Consider the following 20797-nt stretch of genomic DNA (forward strand, 5'->3'; position numbering starts at 1 on the left):
TGTTTTTTCATATAAATATTTCCACTAAGAATTGACGAAAAACCTTGTGAGTTCTTCCTACTTGACTTGACCCGAAAATAGATGGTCGTTATGTGAGTCACCCCGCTATTTTGCATATGTAAATTTTCAAGTTTATTGAAACTGCTTCCACAGTCACATCGTGCATAATGAATTGTCTGGGTCCATTCCAGGTTCCTGACCTCTACATACAGAAACTTTTGGATCCCGAAACGTGCACCATACGTCGAGTGACGAGTCATCACTCCGACAAGACCATCATTCATGTCCTCGAATACGACGTCACTACGGGAATATCCGATTACTCCATCTTCAACCAGAACGTTGACAATTGTGTGATTTACAATTCTAAGCCAACTCAACCAGAAACTTCAGACCAAAAACAGATAATTCTGGACCTGATCGGAAAAATATTTGCCTCTCTCAAGAAGGTCTCTCTTCGCTTGATAGAGCAGATGGAGTTTTGAACTGATAAACGTGATCTTTTTTCATTTACTTTGACATCAACAAAACCCTGCACAATAAGATATGGCCAAGTTTGTTTACGTCAACAAAAATATATATGTTCAACTCATACTTCAACAAGAATAAATTTTTACACCAATAACATTGATTTCTTTTAATTCACTTTGGCTAAAATAAAATCTTGCTCCAATAAATATTCTTTCTTTTCACCTACTTCAAACAGAAAAAAAAATTCATACAACAAAAATGTCATGATCTTTAGTCACTGGTTGTTGCCAGCAGCAGTGAACCCAAGTAAAAAGCGACGTTAAAAACGTAATTGTTTCTAAATTAGACAATAGCCATTGAGTTCAAATGTTTTTCATCAACACTTGAATTAAAAATTTTGTGTTGATCGACCTGTCACCCCCCCCCCCCCCCCATTTATTGAACGGGCACCTATGCTTGTATACATGATATATCAGGAGGATACAAAAATGTGTTGCTCTTTGTCGGTTTGTATCCCTGAGACTCTCAAATAAGCCAAATCTTTATATTACGTAGGCTGCCAAAATGTTATGAATATGAATTGAGATGCAGTGATATTTTTCAAAACTGTGTTCAGAAATTCAATATCAGAGAAAAATTACACAACATTGCAGAGGGTAAAATGGCAATGATCTTAACTTTTGTTGCTATTTTGATGAACCATTAATTATGTCTCACCATAAACATTATTTTCATCTTATACTCCTCATCAAGTAAGAAATCGTATATTTAGCACACTCACCATTTTGGTTCAACGATTATAAAGTTAGCATAATATCATGAATGATAAATAGTCTCTTTTTCCAGCCTGAAATGCAAATATGAATTTCCTCATTGGTTATCTTCTCCAAGCATAAAATAATTATTTCTCTCTCAAGGTTTCTTCTGTGAATGCGGATCTTTGTCCTCTTTCAACATTCTTGGTGAAAGATTTCCAAATCGCATAATCCATGGACTCAGGCCGGGTGATTGAGGCGACCAGTTATCTTTCTCTATGAAATAAATATTCTTACTCTGAAGACAAACTTGTGTTCTTTTGCTTGTATGGGATATAGGAGCATCTTGTTGAAAAATACAATTCCTTCCTGAATAAAGATGTCATAGTCTGACAAAATATTTTTCAGGCATAGCAGCAAGTGTCGTGTCTTCTTAAAAGAATCACAACGCTCAAAACTAAAAATGTTTCTTTGTCCCTTTTCTCTTGTGTTCTTTAATAATTGTTAGATGTAGATTGTCCTAGAAATATATTATTCTCTTTAAAAAGAAATACCGATGTGTTCATAAATGGTTTGAAAAGCTTGATTTTTCTATTTTCGATTTCTAAAAGATTGTCTCAATACATTACTGTTACTGTTGGAAACAAAATTATTTGACGAATCTAAAAACAAAAATTTGTCAGATTTACAAGATGGCCAAATGGCGGTCTACTGCAGTACAAAATGAAACCAATAAAATACAAAATAGAAAAGAATACATTAGAAAGAAACATGAAATCCAAACGTTTTCAAACGTTAATTATAACCAATCGTACCAACAAGACCAGACGCACGTCAAAGATTACCCGTCCACAACTAGGTTGTGAGAGTTTCGTAAAAACTAATCACCGAAATGACACTCTAAAAACGAACGCAAACCGTAATGGCGACATTTAGACTAATTTCAAACTGGATGAGTTGGTGACTTTACATTTTGGTCATACGGTGGTGTGCTCATTGAATAAAACCCAGGAATATATTTAAGCATCATCACTCACTTCATTCTCTCCGGGTCTGACGGCACATCAGGAGACGCAAGGGATCTCCACCTGGTCCTGGCCTACCAGCTACTGTTCTCGGGGCCATCTCCAGGAACAGTCCTCTCTGCTTCAGATTCCTCTCCTCTATACGTTTCCGGATCTCATTTGGGCGGCATCTATTCCTCTTCCCTTGGGATGTCCTTCGTAGATCATCCCTAGGTAATGCTTTGGTCTGCGACAGATATGCCCTATGTGGTCTTGCGGTATGACACTCGCATTCGGATCGGAAGGTCCTTGGTTCGAGCCTCGCTCGGCATATAATTTAATCCTTGGAAAAGGCTCTTTACTCACGTTCTCTCAGGTGTAAAATGAGTACCTGGGAGTTAACAGCGTTGTCTCTGTCTGAAAAAAAAATGTAATATCGCCTTACAGGCGACCTGTCATGTCCTACAGTTAAGTGTTGCTGTTGGCCAGAGACCCTTGTAAAGCGCTTTGAGCACATTACGTGAATATTGCCCTATATAAAATCTCAATTATATTGTCAGTTTCTCTTTTTAATAGTAGCCATTTTATAGGGGCATTGGGGGGGGGGGGGGGGGTGGAATTGACCATCCGCCTCAAATATCTACTATACAGGTGTAAACCCCAAAGTGACTTGAATTGAAAAGAATTTTTAAAATCTGAGATGGATTTGAGTTCTCTTTACCACACAGACGCTGTCAGCCATTGTTATTTTCATCACAAAATCTGCAGTTTATTTTTTAAATTGTACCTAGGCAAGGGACATAATCAATACAATAATCATGAAATATTTACCCTGTGGTTATTTCCCATTAACATGAAGGGTACATTGCGTATTGCATCCCTCCCTCCAAGTAAATGTGCAGCTATGTTGTCTTGTGGTATGACACTCGCTTTCGGATCGGAAGGTCCTGGGTTCGAGCCTCGCGCTTGACGCATAGTCGAGTCCTTGGAAAAGGCTCTTTACTCACATTCTCTCACCGTACTCAGGTGTAAAATGAGTACCTGGCCGTTAACAGCGTTGTCTTTGTCCGAAAAATTGTAATATCGCCTAACAGGCGTCATGTCCCGTCCTACATGTTAAATGTTGCTGTTGACCAGGGACCCCTTGTAAAGCGCTTTGAGCACATTTAGTGGATATTGCGCTATATAAAGCTCAATTATAAATGCTACCTGGTATCAATTCTAAGATTTCCAATTCACATCGCGTTCATACTATTTTTATTTGTTTTGTCGTTGTTTTTTATCGTTAGTTTTGTTTGTTTGTACCTTTCTTGTTTTTGTTTCATTACACATACAACAGCAGTTTCATGCCGTGTTTTAGATATTATGCCAATCTACAAGAATGTAGTTTATATCAAAAATAAGAACACGTGACCAGTTACTTGTCACGACTTGGTAGACAGAAAAACCGAAATTTAACATTGCTTGTAGCCAGGTTTCGTACCGGGTCCTTTTAACGTTAGGACACAGCTCTACCGTCTGATTTTTCTGCTAACCCTATGTAGAGCGGTATTTAATAAAGATGCCACGTGTTCAATTGATAATCTGATGTTTGTAGATTTTCAATTTGATTGGATTCGTAAAATAGTTAGGCCGGTTATAATGAACATACCCAATATATAGCTGAAAACAACAATAATAATAATAATAATAATAATAATAATAATAATAATAATAATAATAATAATAATAATAATAATAATAATAATAATAATACACATTTATACAGCTCTCATTCTCGTGTAAAACACAAACTCTGGGCACTTTACAATATAAATTATCAATTTTAAGAGAAAAAAAAATAATAATTCATAGCCAAATCCAGGATTCATAGAGTCAATAAAAACAAATACAGTAAAAATGTGTCTTGAGATTCTTTTTAAAGGTAGGTAAAGACTTACACTCCCTTAGACCACGTGGTAGTTCATTCCAAATCTTGAGGCCGAAACAAGCAAACGGTCTATCCCAAATTTTGTTCTTGATCTTTTTTCCGAAATTTTCGTTTGGTCATTACATGATCTTAAAGTGTAATTTTCAAATTTACACATGACCACGTGATCTGTGAGATATGCCGGTGCTATACTAGTCCAACGCTTATAGACTAGACACGCTGCTTTGTAATATGTGCGCTTTTCAATGGGCAACCAGTGGAGAGAGGCCAACAACGGGGTTGCAAAGGGGTCAACTACTGACCAAATAGACCAGAATGGTATCGAATTCTTGTTGTCCCGTACGAAAAATTGTTTAACATCGATAACCTCTTTCTCTCTCTCTCTCTCTCTCTCTCTCTCTCTCTCTCTTTCTCTCTCTCTCTCTCTCTCTCTCTAATCAGGTTTAATGAGTAGCTGTATAGCCTATGATGTTTAATGTAAGAGAGAATTTAAAACTGAAACAACAAACAGCTTGTGTGTACAAAATATTTCCATGAAATAACGCAATTTTGAATGTTTATGATTGCCAAATATTCTTAGATCGCTTTACAAGAAGACCCCAAACATCCCAATAGCAACAACTAGCATGTAGGACGAAATATTACGTCTGCATGTTGATTTTACAACAAAAACATTGACAGAAGCAATGTTAGTAATGTGCAGGTACTCATTTTGCATCTGAGTGTATGGTGAGAATGTGAACAAATAGCCTTTTGAAGGTACTTAATTTGGTGCGCACAGATCGGGACTTGAACAAATGACCTATTGGTTAGAAGGTAATAGGCATTTTACGAGACCACAAACGGCCATAATATATTGGTTTGGAAATGAATAAACAATTATTATGTATATTCGCAGAGTGAAAAGGTGGATTTGTTTTTATACAAATTATAAATCCACTAAACCACATTCTTATTGTAATAAAAGATAGAAATGTCTTAAACACGTTAGACAATTCAACAACACAACATTCTCAGGGGAAAATTTAGAAATGTCTTACACACATCAAACATCTAGTGACACAAAAAGCCAATATGAAGTGAAATGTTGAAAAATTTTGTAGAAATTAGACAATTTACAAACACAACATTCCCATAGTGAACACATAGAAACGTCTTAAACCAATTAGACAATTCACCAAAATAACTTTCCCATAGTAAACACATGGAATTGTCTTACACAAATTAGACATTTACTAACACAACACTCCCATATTAAAAACATGGAACAGTTTCATACAAAATCAAAACTCAACTAACACAACACATTCCCATAGCAAAAACACAGAAATGTCTTCAACTAGACACTTTTATTCCAAAACATAATTCACAAAGTGGAAAATTGGAAAGTCTTATACAAATTAGACAGTTATTAACACAACATTTCCATAGCTGAATCACCCGGCAAGGGAAAGGACAAAACCAAGTAATCTCATTCCAAGACAAGGACATAAAGAAACTTGGAAAACAATATAAGGGATAGAGGACACAGCATGCCCTCTTGCCACCATGGGAAGTCAAAGACCCCACCCAGTCTATTGTTTATAAAATGTTGATTATAAATTTACAAAATAAATTTACATCCATTTGTCACTCTCTCATCTAAGGACAGGGAAAAAAAGCATGTAATCTTATTCCAAAACAAAGATCGAAAGCTACCTGAAAAAGGAATACAGACATAGGGGGGTGAAGAAAGCAATAATGACCTTGCCCACAATGGAAGGTCAATGACCCCACACCCAGGGTAGAAAAATGAGAACTCAGTCAAGCATTCACCATCAAATTACAAAAGCAACGGATAAAACAAATTTTTAAAAAAGTCATTACAGTACTTTATTTTCTTTATTGTGCTCCAACTTCATGTTTAAATATACAATGGATTTCTATTTATTTGCCAATTCAAAAATATTATTAGGTTTTGAATATTATTGCAGAACATATAATATAGCAATGACTATCCCGCACAAATCTTTGGGCCTCTTTTTCGCTCACGAAGTGCCCGAATTCGTGTCAAAATATGGGACGAAGCCGTTTCGTATATGCTATTTTAAAAAATTAATTACGACGCTGTTTATCTATGAATATGACTGAAAGTTGGCACACTGTTAGAAAAAAGGTCATTTTAGATTATGTCAAGCGACAAAACTCGTGCGATTACCAGAAGACCGTTAAAAATAGATTTTTACTCTTTGGAGTAAAATATTTCTAAAACTACCGGGCGTGGAGGTTTTGTCGCTGACAAGGTAATACATGAACATTTCTTCTTTTTGGTTGTAAAATTTCATATGAATATGACGAGTACTTTTCCCATATTTTACAAAACACCATCCTAATTTGCTCTTCAAGTTTCAATCTTTTAATCCACTTATTACGCAAGATACAACCAAAGGTCGAAAAAAAAATGCCGAAAAAGCGTCCCATATTTTCGCGTTTTTTTCCTCTTTGTGTGTCATCAAAATAAATGACACCTTTAAAACTGTATAACTTGTTTATTTATGAATGGATTTTCAAAATTCAAAAACATTTTTACTCAGTGGAGATAGGGCTTGGATTTTAGACAAAAATTTTCTTCAAAAAGAGAAAAAAACATTTTTCATAGTCATTGCTATATAATAATAATAATGGTAACAGAAGTAATACTACTACTACTAGTAGTAATACTACAACTAGTACAATTTTTTCACAAACATTTCGGGCAAAAGTAAAAATGTTTAACACATGTATTAGTCTAATGAAAAGAATGAAAAGGATTACAAAGGTATATAAAATCAAGCATTATTGGAAAAGAATGAATAAAAAGTCTGACTGCTTTCTTTTCGTTTCAGGTTCGCCATTCCCAAAAATTGGGTTATAATGGACTCCGTGTGTTGACAAGTGCTTTCTGCTCAGCATCAAGATGGGAACCTGAAATGTCTGTCTTCACAATCCTGTAAAAGAAACACCAAGATTAAGTTAATACATAGAGCAAATAGTACATTATTGACCTACCACCTCTGGCGTCTATCGTGTCACTGGGAATTTTAATTTTAATATTTTAATATGTTTGAAAACAAAGAAAACTTAAGCCCCATTTCCTCAAATACGCAAGTCATTCATTTTACAGGTCAAAATAATTTTTTTAAAAAGTTTTTCTTTGACTTCAACTTCAAATGCCAATAGTGCCTGAACCTTATGATGCATTCCAAAATGGTTTGGCATATTTATGTGGAAATCTATTCTTTTAAAAAAATAGAGTTGTGGATCACCATTGCTCCGTACAGCAAATGTTAAATATTTATCATCGAGCACAAAATTACTGGCAAACCTAAAAATTCTAAAACTATTTATTTACAAACTCTACAAGTAACACGCAAATATTTTAAAAACTAAGTGTAATTCTATCACCTGTGGAATCAAACTATGTATGCTCAAGAAATCTGCTGTACTGTAATGTTCGGGCAATTATTGGCCTTCGCCAAAAAAAGAAAAAAAATAAGAACTGTATTTCCTACACCAGTATACAAAAAACACACATATATGTTTTCTCTACACGAGAAATTCCATTGAGTGTTACAAGCGCTGCATCTAACCATCAACTTCTTGTAGATACCGCTAGCTATAACCAATAAAAATGGACAAACTTAGCCCATAATATTTTACATTTCTGGGAATGTTTGTTTTTTCTTTTATGCCATATAATTTATTATTTTTTTTATTTAATTTGTTGCCAGCGTGTGTATTTTGTACATACATAGGGAATAGGTACATGCTTCTGTAAAAAACATTTGATTGGTCATTCTGCTGATTTGTGCAGATTGCCTTTTACCACAATGAAATGAAAATTGGCTTGTAAAAATAACATGTAGACTATCATATTAATATATTCATTTAGCTTAAACGGCATAATTTAAGGTTAATAAAACATTTCCTCCCAGATCTTAATAATTGAGGAATAAATCAATATGAGTGAACTCATTTCATTCTATCTATCTCATCATAAGAACACTTTGTCACTACGTTGTGTGGCCTTGAGCAAGTCACCTCAGCCCTAGCTCAGTTTGTGGCACTGTGTTGCGGCAATGGCTGGGTTATTTCAGTCTCCCTTTAGAATAGACTCCAAAGACAAATTTTCCCTAGAGGTGAATAAAGAGAATCTATATTTTTAAAATTTGTTACGCTATAGTCAAAGACAAAAACCTTCAGGATTTTCTAATTTTGTATGAACTATCCTAAAAGGCAACCTATCCATAGCATAGAAGGACATGCTCACAATAGTATTCATTTCATTGCCCTCAAATTTAATGGATCTTCCTCTTTTATTAATTGTCATTGCCCATTCATTCAATAAAACAAAATTAATCAACATAATAAAGACAAAGCTTTTGATTCAAATGAAGTGATGGTTTTTGTTCAGTTATTTATTATCTCTGAAGTTAAAAGTCTTAAAAATCAACCATGTAAGCTTTTGTACAGTCTGGTTATTTGAAAAAAAACTTTTCTTGATGTCAGTTCTTGCACCAACAATTTGGACAAACTTTTGACTTCATTACTGGCTCACCAGACAGGCATTCCTTACATACCCTATGAGCAAATGAAGTCACTTGATATGTGCTCTATTCCCCTTTGTCTTATTACATTCCTCATAGTCATAGATTTGTGTCTTAACTTTGCAATATGAAATATGATTTTGTGCCTTTGTCTATTGTTATGTGCATAGATCTACAATCTTTTCACTCTCTATTCAACTTCCTTTCAACTGGCAATGCAATGACCTTAAAGTGTAATGAACGGCACAAACGTTGCTAATCTCACTTTTTATCCCCAAAAAATTGCTTGATTTGGACCTATTAAATTTCCTGAGAGTGAGATCTGCTTTTATTTTTTATATAGCGCATGCAATATCCACCCAAAGCACTCTACAAGATGTCCCAAGCCAACAGAAACATTAACATTAACATGTAGGAAGAGATATCATGCCTACATAAATATTGTTTTAAACAGATACAATCAATACACTTACATTTACATGGTCAATGATTGAGCTAGTTTCTCCAATTGTTGATTGTTCAACTAGAGCCGTTGCTGCCTGCAGTCATTGCGTTTGTTCCTATCTTTAAGACATGAGTAATGGTCTGTTTTTTTCTCTGCCCCATGTCCAAGCTTTAACGTTGGAACACAATCAGGATCAGTTTCATCAAGCAGTGATGCTGGCCTTCCTGTAAAGGCAAAAAAATTGATTGTTGAAATATATTACGTCATTTTTGCCTATTACAATCTGGTCCTGGTCCTTGTGTGGCTATGTGGTCTAGTGGTATGACACTCGATTTTGGATCAGAAGGTCATGGGTTCGAGCCTCGCGCTCGACGCATAGTTGAGTCCTTGGAAAAGGCTCTTTATTAACATTCTCTCACCGTACTCAGGTGTAAAATGAATACCTGGCCGTTTACAGCGTTTTCTTTGTCCGAAAAACTGTAGTGTCGCCTAAAAGGCGTCATGTCCCGTTCTACATGTTAAATGTTGCTGTTGACCAGGGACCCCTTGTAAAGCGCTTTGAGCACATTTAGTGGATATTGCGCTATAATATAAAGCTCAATTTTTAATTAATTTTTTTTTACAATCCTTAAGCTTTCCGTTAAATTTACATCAAGCTTTGTCAAATTAGAACAAGGGTAGAACAATTATATAGTGCAATTTCCATGAAATGAAAATTTGTTCAAAGCGCTTTGCAAGGGGTTTATAGCCAACACTTCTTCACTAGAGGAATTCAAGCGTCGATTGAAGACATTCTTATTCCGACAGGTTTTCTTTTGATTATGTGTATAATTAGCGTTGTTCGTGTACTGTGTTAGGGCTTCATGATTAAGTTAATCTATGTTTTGCGCCCAGAACCTCCTGATGAAGGGATGTTTGGCGCACTATAAATCTATTTCATTATTATTATTATCAACAGCAAGACTTTACATGCAGGTCGAGACATGACGCTTGTTAGGCGATATGACATTTTTTCCGGAAACAGACAATGCTGTTTAACAGGCCTGCACCTGCCCCTGAAAAACTTGTCTGAAAATCCTCGAGCTGAAGCTTTTTCAATAACATGAGCAAAAATCCCCATTTCCCAGAATATTTTCTTAGAATTTTACCAATGCAATAGGCTGTTAAACAAAATGAAAAAGTATTTTAATTAATTTTTTGTTCTGGCAGAGCGAAATTGCCAGAAATGCCGGCAAATTTACAGGCCTATGTTAAAAGCCAGTTACCCAATTTATGCCTGAGTATGGTGAGAGAATGTGAATAAAGTTCCTTTCCCAATGACTCAACTGCTCAGAACGGGTCTGGAATTCCAAAATGACGGTGATAACTATACCACATAGCTGCAATTAAAGTATCGGGATCCCAAAGGACAATTTATTTTTAATTGAAATTTTTTTTTATTATTATTGTCATATTTGGGAAAAATTCCATATGAAGGCCCTAATTCAATGACTATACGAAACATTATAACTAATCCTCACCTTGAGTTAAAATTAGTTTCTAACTATGAAAATTATGAAAAGTCATTTTAGTGGATTGATAGAGGTCGATTGTTTCTTTCTTTGGATTAAAATTTAAAATAATAATAATTATAATATTAATTTTGTCAGTAAAAAAATAACCACTACTATCATTATAAACTGACACTGGCAATCACTAAGCAGCGTGTTAAACTTCTGTCAAAAACTAGCATTTACATGTCCAACAGCTGTGTAGAAAAGCAGTTTGTTCGTGTTACTTTACAATACACCACCAACGGAGGAACGGAAAAAAAACTTAAGAAAAACGCAACCTTACTTTTAATATTTCTTCAAATGGAGAACATGTTTTTAAAATGCACAATAAAATAATCTTGACAAAGCATAAGTTATAAACTGGAACATTATAATTCTAAAATGAATGACCAGAACAACAGTGAAAGACTTCCTAATCTCATAAAAGCCAAAGCTTGAAAACGAAAGTAACCCTATCACTATCGGTAATGAGGCATTTGGTTTTGATTTAGAGTATGTTGCACGAGAAATGCATGAAATATTCATGGTCCTATCTGATAACTAAACACAACAAATAAAAGATCATCCATCCGGACCGTGTATGGACCATAAAATTAAAATGATTCCTTCTAGACCGTCTGCAGATTACAGATTACATCTGAGTCTGAGATGAGTCAGATGATTTCTCCAACTTCGGAGTTTCGCATAGAAAAGTCACATCGGAGAAAGAGGTCGCTACTTGGAATAAAATATATGCCCTCATAATTTTGAATCATCTTTTGTCCACATACTGTGTCCGTCTGTTTGAACAAATCCTTTAATTTAACTGTACTAGTGCTTAGTTTTATCTGTAATTGATGATTGATATTACAATATTTGTAGCATGGTCTGTAACCTTCTTGGGTGATTGATTTTATTCTGGTAAAGAGGTCATAATTTAAGGGTAGATTGGTAGTATATTGAGATACTGAAATCATACACAATATTGGTTTTTAGGTTTTACTGGTCATTAAAATCTTATCCTCATGAGTTATCTTACCACAAATAATGACATAAATCATTCAAGTTTACTGTTATGACCAGCACAGCTGTTTGAGAGGAACGGAAATGGTAAAAAAAATACCCAGAACTATCAAAACCAACAATAAATCAATTAAATCAACTGCCAATATGATAATAATGCATAGGAATATAGATGCATGAATGTACTTTTGATAATAAAAGATAAAAGTAAATAATAATAATTATAATATATTTTATTGAATTTCTTGAGATACTGCTGCTGAGTTTTAAATAACGAATTTTTATTTAAGTGCACCATAATTTACAAGCACTTGAAAGTTGGATCGACAATTTGTAATATTTAAAGAAAACTAATAACTACAAGAATTTTCAATTTTGCATTGAGATTTATAAAAACATCTGATTTTTCAAATCAAAATAATGAAGCGAAAGAGGCTATTCTAGTTTTCCCGCTATACCGACATATTATAAGACCAAAAATATCCATAATTGCACCCATTGGACACGGCACTGCCTGATACCAGTTTACATCCAATGACCTCACGCAGGTAGCTAGCAGGGATGGTTAATGGCCCCTTGGGAGTTGCATCTCAAACAGCGCTGATTCCACGCAATGTGCCGTATTACTTAGTTTTTCAGGGACTAATTCGGCCTCATCTGAATCCAGACATTTCTGATATGTAGAGAGATTCTGGATAAGGGTACTTACTATTGATGTTGGAGGTATCACCATATATTTTTGCCTTGAAGGAAATATTCTGCCATTGCAGTTTGGGCTAGGATGTTATATTCTCGACTTAAGATGTGACCAAATTGCCTCCATCGCTGTTCTTTTATTATTGTACTCAGGCGCTGGACACTGGCTATTTCATTGAGATCAGTATTTGTAATTGTCTCTGGCCAATAGATTTCAATTACGCGACGTAATTGTTTGCGGTGGTTTGATAACACCATCTAAACCTGACAATCTGTTATTATTGAGCTTTTGTATAGCTTCACATATTTCTTGGGTCGTTATAGACGTTTCATGCTCTGGATTGGTAGACTCGAAGGGTTCCACTTCTTGATTACCCATGTGTTTCTCAGGGTAGTAAACGCTTATTGTGTTTATAATTTCTTCTTCATTACATAAGACTGTTCTTTCTTACATTTGTTGTTGATTATAAGTCTATTATGTGTTTTATGTTGTTTGATTGTATTTACCGCTTTGAAGATGTTCACACTGTCATTCGTACTGTTCATTTGTTTATTTCTGCCACAGTCTCATCTATTTTCTCTTTGTGATAATATTTTGAATGAGATTTAATTCTATGCCTGATTTCTTTGTCTCTTCATTTTGTTATTCACATTCGTATTTGAGCAGCTGTTGATGTCAAGTCTCAGATTAGAAAGTAGTCTTGTTTTTGAGTACTACCTCTCTCAGGCAGTGTTGTTTCCCTGCTATTCAGCTCGCTTTGGACAAGATGTTGAATTTCAGCTGGGTGGAGGCATCATTTAAATTCTTTGACGACATATTCGACGCGAGCGTGTTTATTACATTTTCTTTGACTAAGTCATCTCTTAGGCTGCTGAAGTATTTGATCGATTTTCTATTTTGTTCGTAATGCGTATGCCTAATAATAATAATAATAATAACAATAATAATAATAATAATAATAATAATAATAATGATAATAATAATAATAATAATAATAATAATAATAATAATAATAATAATAATAATAATAATAATAATAGTAATAATAATAATAATAATAATAATATAATAATATAATAATAATGATGATAATAATAATAATGATAATAATAATAATAATAATAATAATAATAATAATAATAATAATAATAATAATAATTATATAATAATAATAATATAATAATAATAATAATAATAATAATAATAATAATAATAATAATAATAATAATAATAATAATAATAATGTAGAAGCCGGTAAATAGAATGCTGATTTTTCAGAGAACCTGCTCCATTGGAATGGTTGGTTTGTGAAATGTTTTCTAAATATAGATCCATAAGATTTCTATGGGACAATCGGAACTTAAGCCTGTTAACTCCATCAGTCTTAGACCTTCAACATAATTTATCAAATGTGTTGGGTTTGTTTTACATATAATGCATCAAATATTTTAATATGTATTCCTATTGAGATGAACACAGTGGAACAAACATGTCGTCAAATGAACACACACATACTCACACACACACACACACACACACACACACACACACACATATATATATATATATATATATGAACTTATCGAATTCATAATTAATCAGCATTATTATATCACCATTAACTATAGATAATCAAAATAGATAAAGTTAGATACCATTACCATTATCATCAACATGAGTATAACATTTTGAAGGAGACACAATTATTTTTAATGACTCAATTTCCCTTTACCCCACAATATTATCAGACAAGCCATTACATATTCATTTAGAAACGAAGGATAGACATAATTTTTTGATATTATCTCACATAAGAGAAAACATCTTGTTAAATAGGATATATCGTAAAGAAGTAGACAATTTTTTCTTTCTGTTAATGTAGCACATGCCTTTATTTAATATTTGAGCCTTAATAACTATATAGCTTTTTTAAAGCGCCTTAGAGCATGAATTCATGGAATTTGCGCGCTATACAAATAATTTATTATTACCATCACAAGTGAGAAGCAGCAGCGGACCGCCAAACAGGTTGATATAAAAGGTACATGTTGTAAATACGCACCAAAAATATTTCAATTTCAGATATTTTTTTTGACATAAGCGTTGCTATGTAGTTGAATCACCAAATGTTCACTCTATGTGCGAATGTTTGAAATATCAGAAACCCATAATTTAGACCAAAGCGGACCCTTTTGCACAACACTACTCGACTGAGGTGAGCCAGTGAACTCCAGCCCTAGGATAAGAATATTTGGGATGGCATTTTGTAAAAAAGCAATCTTTTTTTTCCGTTGATACCAGAGACAAACACATTCCGTGCTATCGATGTTGAAGTGAACGTTTCAACAATCAGCAAAATGACAAATCAAGAATATGGATCTGTAATGGTGTGGGGAGTGATGATTGGTGGCATGGCAGAAAAACTGAGCACGTTTTTTTATATAAAAAAAAAAATAATAAAATAGGTTTTAATCTTAACCTCACAATCAACTTAGGTAAGAATTCAATTGGGTTAGTCATGCTACACATTTAAATCCGGGCAGACGTGCTTGACATTTACTTTACTTGTCAATAAACAACGCCAAATGAAGAGATAAATATATGTCCAGTGTCGTCGGTCAATCAGCGACAAGGTGGACTGTCTTTTATAATTTCAACCACTGTTTGTGTGATTGGACAGGGTTACATTGACCATAAAACTATGGCACCGTGTCTTTTGATAGCTGCTTTACATGCAATGTCCTACTCGACTGAGATGTATACTAGTGCTTGGCTGAGTCGTAGTATTAAAACAGAAACCTGACAGCTAACTTGGAAGGTATGAAATGAAAATTTAGCCCTATTTACCCTGATGAGGGAATACATGAAGCATGGAGAAAATCATTCCCGAGACCATTGTTTCATCTTTGCTTTAGTGTCTATGTGTGTGTGTGTGTGTGTGTGTGTGTATGTGTGTGTGTGTGTGGCGGGGGGGTGTGGTTATCAATCCTTTATCGGTAGTATATTATTTTTGCTTTTTTTCCAGGTCACAATTCCTTCCTTAATTCATCCAATTATATCTACTTGTCTTTCACTCATAAAAAAGAGTAGTTACAGCAATAGATTAGAACTGGTGAGGCTTTAAGAAAAAATCAAAACGCAATTCAAACGGGGGATTTTGCGCGATGAGTAAATTGATAATGAAAATCGGCCTTTCTGAAGGGGCAGTTTTACTATTTCATCAGCACTGTTGGCAAAAACCATAGACGTAGTACCAGTGTATGAAAACAGATTATTTTCATTTTGACCAGAATTTAAAAAAAGAACTTACTTACTTACTTATCCGAACCAGCGACCACCTGAGCTCTAGCCCTTCGGTCTTGTGCCATGACGTAGAAGTTAGACGTCTTTTGTAGTTGTTCCAGGTGACTATAAAGTGTGTTACTGATGCTTGGATTTGGTGGGAGGAATGTGCATCTCAGATCTTCAAGAGGTTGACATTCAAGCAAGTGGTGTGTTACTGTTTCATTGGGGTGTTGACATAGGGAGCAGGAGGGGGATGTGTCTTTTGTAATTTTGCTTAAATGGTTGTTGAGCGGTATGTGTTGTGTTCTTAGTTGAAAGATGATGCTTTGCTGGTGTCTTCTGAGCTTATTTAGGCAATCAGTCTTTACAGGAGTGGTCATATGGGAAAACATACATCTACCCGTGGTGCTCATTGCCCAACTGTTCATCCATTCTTCTCTCTTATTTGTTTGATTATTTGTTTCGCTGTGTTAAGGATACTGGAAATGATGGTTGTAAAAGTGTTGATCCGAGTCTGGTTAGTCTGTCTGCATTGTCATTTCCTGGTATATTTGAATGTCCCGGTATCCACTGGAGAGATGTGTGTTGTAAGGAATTCATCTAGTTGAGATCTTAAACTATTGAACGTTGAGGAGAGTTTATCTAAATCGAGAGCTTGGAGAACCGATTTGGAGTCTGTGAAGATGACAGTGTTTTGAAGTTTTGAAGGGTTTAGCTGGAAAACAGAAGAGAGGTGTCGCAGTGAGGCTTCTATTGCAACTGCCTCTGCCTCGTAGTTTGAGCAGGAGCTTCCGCAAGAATTGTGGATTTTATCACAGGTTTTATCTGGGTATTCTACTACAAACCCATACCCAGCATTTTTAGTTCCTTTGTGGGCAGATCCCTCTGTGTAAACATGTATCCAGTTGTCTGGGTATTCTTGTATTGTCTTCATTGCTAATGTTTGTATATCTGATTTGTTTTTATTTCTTGTTGTTTCTTCTACAAGGTTAGTCTTTATTTTTGGAAGTTTTAATTCGGCGTATGGAGGTTTTTGACTGATTAAAATAGATTTTTCTCTGTTTTCTGGGAGTCTGTGTCTTTCATTCAAGTTGTTAGCAATGTGTAGCAGGGATTTTTGTTTTAATCTTGTTCTTGGTTTCCATTTCTCTGCCAGAATTCTGTTTGGATGGTTTTCCTCTTTTCTTTGTATCTTTCAACCATTTCAAGCACTGCTGATTCTCTGCGAAGTCCAAGTGGTTCCACATTAGTATGTATTTCACATGCTGCTGTGGGTGTCGATCTCAGGGCACCGGAGATGAAGCGAAGTGCTTGGTTTTGTACTCTGTCCAAGGTTTTGTGTGTGTTTTTATTACCTACATTTTGGAGGGCTAAATTGTAGTCCATGACGGAACGCACATAGCCTAAATAGAGTTGTCGAAGCGAGTTTTTGTCTGCTCCCCAATTATTACTGGCTAGTCGTTTTAGTAACTGGAGTCTCCTTGTGGCTTTGATTTTTACATTCTGAGTGTGTTTGTTCAGAGATAGTTGTCTGTCTAACTGTATGCCCAAATATGTGGGGTTTTCTTCTTTCGCGAGTCGATGGCCTTGGATGGAGAGTGTTATTTCTTTCTTGGAAACAGGATGGCTCTTAGTAAATATAGAGTAGACTGTTTTATTGCAATTTACTTTTAATTCCATTTATCACAGAAGGTGTTTAAGCTTTCTAAATCTTCATTTATTCTATTGGAGGCTATTGGTAGGTGCTTCGTAGTATACCACATAACTAAAGCATATAGGGCCTTTTCTGTCTGTAATACTTCTGGTAGATCATTTATAAAAATAAGAAAGAGAGTACAGCTGAGGCAGGATCCTTGTGGGAGACCTTCCTCTAATACTTCTCTGTTTGACAGTCCGTTATTAATTTTTGTTTGGATTGTTCTGTTACTGAGAAATTGTTTAATCCAGAAGTAGAGATTTCCATCAATTCCGTAGTCCATCATTTTTGATAACAACCATTTCCTCCATACTTTGTCATAGGCCTGTTGGAGATCAACAAAAACCGCGACTGTATGTTTTCCATCTTGAAAGCCATCAATTATTTTTTGACTTAATCTAAACAATTGATCTTCTGTTCTTTGCCCTATCCTAAAGCCTGCCTGATATTTATTTAGTAGGCCACATGTCTCCAGCCACCAGTATAATCGGTTATTTACCATTCTCTCAGCGATCTTTCCAACACATGAGGTGAGAGATATTGGTCGGTAACTTTTCGTTTCGTCGGGTGGTTTATCTTTCTTTAAGATTGGAAATTATAATAGCATTTTTCCATCCCCTTGGTACTATTCCTGTCTCCCATGTTAGATTTATAAGTTTGAGAAGCATCTGTTTACCTCTCACGCTAAGATGCAGGAGCATTTCATTGTGTATCTTATCTGGTCCAGGGGATTTCCTTAACTTGAGTTTTTTCATAGCTCTGTGAAGTTCTGACATGTAAAGCCCTCTTTGAACAGATATGAGATAGCTTTTGGGGCCTTTTCTTGATGTTTAAGGTCTGTAATCAATTTTTGTCCTTTTCACTTCTTTTTGATGCCTTGTTTACTGAAGCAAAATGTTTGTTGAAGATCATGGCTTTTTTTTGGTCATCTACGATTGTTCCTTCTGTAGTTTTCATGGGCTTTGGGTTGGTTTTCGGGGTTTCATTGTTAAGATTATTAAGTAAGGCCCATGCTTTTTTCCCATTTTGATTGAGGTCAATATTAGCGCATGTGTCTGCCCATTTCTTTCTTTTAGCGTTGTCAATAGTTCTTTTGACAATTGCCGATGCTTTATTGTACTCAATCTTGTTTTTAATGGTTGTGTTTTCCTCTAAGTTTTTCCTTGTTTCCTTTCTTGCATTTACTGCTTTTTCAATTTCTTTGCTCCAGAAGGGTTTGTAATTCTGTCGACTACCTCTTGGAATTCCTGCTTTTGCAGCTGCAAGAATGGCTTTGGTGAGGGCTTCGTTTAAATGTTCTACACTTGATGTATCTGTAATTTTTGGAAGCTGGTCATCTAATGTTGCTGTGAAAACATCCCAGTTTGCTTTCTTGAAATTCCATTTGGATTTCTGCTCAAATGTTTTCTTCTGTGTTTGAACTGTTATTTGTGTTAAAATTGGTTTATGGTCACTGCCTATTTCATCCAGGACTTTAATGTGACAAGAATTCAAAGGTCAGAGGAGATGATGGTTAGATCGGGATGACTCAGGGACATATGAGCTCTGTGAAGAAGGTTCGGGACTGAGTCTGCATTTTGTAAAATGGTGAGGTTGGTTGTATTGCAAAGCTTTTCTAGTTCTTTTCCTGTGTTGTTTAGATTTTTGTATCCCCATAGTGGAGAGTGGCCATTGAAGTCACCAGCAATTATTGTGTTGTTGTATTGGGAACTGTTTAGATCTGTTAGGTTTATAGTACACCATGGAGGGTTGTAAATGTTGTAAATGGTAAATTTCTTATTTAGGTGCCATAAGGTGACTTTCTGTACATCAGTTGAGTTCTGTGATGGTTTAGAAGTAACATCTCCCGTGATGTCATTTCTTATATAAGTAATAACACTACGGCAGTCGTCACATTTGCAGGTATAGTATGTATAACCAGCAATATATGGATCGCTATTTTTATACAGGGTTTCCTGAAGTAAAGCAATGTAAACTTCCTTTTCATTTAATAATTTCTTCAGCTCTGTCTTTTTATTCCTGATTCCACAAATGTTAATTTGTAAAATATTCAAATGTTTGTGGAATTTCTTTGTCCCAGTAGCTGACTTTTCGCGCAGATCAGCCTGGGTACTCACTGTCTGGCGCGGACCTTTTTCGAGGCGACGTCCGAGCTCGTATGCTTTCCTTTTGTTTGTCATGGCATGCTGGGGAGTCTCTGGTCTGTCTTCCCACCCTAACCTGTATTCCTTGTCAGCTGCATAACATCAGGAGTTGAGCTGCAGATGCATGTTCCTCATATAGATTAATTTTTATAGGGTTTAGTCAAGTAGCCTTCATTTTGTCTTTCCACAGTCTCTTTCATGATTGACGGTCGCCCATTCCCCGCCACCTACTGTTTCCTGGCTTGCAGTTATCTATTTCAGTTATTCTTTCTGCTTAAAGGGCCATATTTCATAAACAGAGGATCGTCACGTCCTGGGTCATTTGTGTCGATGAGAGATTCTGTGGGCCTAAAACAAAGGGATACCAGCCCTTTCCCCTAACAATCTCAATTTTTAAGAAGGATAATGATTACAATCAATCACAGATAGTCATACAGAAGACATGGGCCACAGGTCGACCAAAGAGGGAGTATAGAAGTGTTAAAGTTACAGCACTAGGAAACAAGTATGAGCTATAGGGGTAGATTAAGAAAAGTAAGGACATACAGAGGACACCACACTACAGAATGAGTGTGAGGTGGGTGGGTGAGGAGCAGAGCGTGTACCACTCATCGGTGGGTTCTGTCTCCTGCACCTTAAGAGGAAGGGGTCCCACCTACTCCCTAGCCCGGTTATACCGCCGGGGACTCGGTCGCGCCCATAACAAACTCAGTAGAAACGGGGAACACCACGGGAAGGTGCTGTTATGGACACAATAATGCATGAGAGGCCATATGCAATAATCTCTGTCAGACAGGATTACGCGGCAATCAATGCACCTGGAAATGAGAGGTGTTGGGTTCGAAATGCACATCAATTTCCTTTCAGCAAGCGGGACGTCCGGCCCAGACCTTGCAGCTCCCCTAAAAAAAGAACACATTGTAGTCTAAATGATACAGTTGAATCCGCATATATTCAACACTATAAAAGTCAACTCCAAGATTGGGATTCTATTATATTGATAAACTAAGATAACCTCCAATACTGTCCAAAATCTCTTCAGCAAGAATAAGGTATAAAACGATTGGGCGTTGGTTGTTTTAATTTATCTGTATTTAGAAAGGGCAAAAATAAATAAATCAACATGTTTTTCTCCGTTTACGCCGAGCACCCCTAGTGTCACAATAATATAATGTTAACAACTTTATCGGCCCAGCCCAACGTTTAAATATGAAATTCGGTTAACAGAGATTGTAAGTCTTTCATATTTG

General features: G+C 35.5%; 1 protein-coding gene across 1 annotated transcript in view; it reads left to right on the forward strand.

Annotated features, from left to right (window-relative positions):
* Positions 1 to 677, forward strand: part of LOC144975260 (uncharacterized) — an 11625-nt gene extending 10948 nt beyond the window's left edge. Inside the window, exon 5 of the mRNA XM_078919183.1 lies at positions 192 to 677. Coding sequence (XP_078775309.1) covers positions 192 to 485 — 294 coding nt within the window. The 3' untranslated portion in view covers positions 486 to 677. The remainder of the gene's footprint in view (positions 1 to 191) is intronic.
* Positions 678 to 20797: the final 20120 nt, after the last annotated feature.

Source organism: Berghia stephanieae, chromosome 6 (assembly GCF_034508935.2).
Source record: "Berghia stephanieae isolate SIO BIC M18660-M18661 chromosome 6, UCSD_Bste_1.3, whole genome shotgun sequence".
In the NCBI taxonomy this organism is placed as follows: domain Eukaryota; kingdom Metazoa; phylum Mollusca; class Gastropoda; order Nudibranchia; family Aeolidiidae; genus Berghia; species Berghia stephanieae.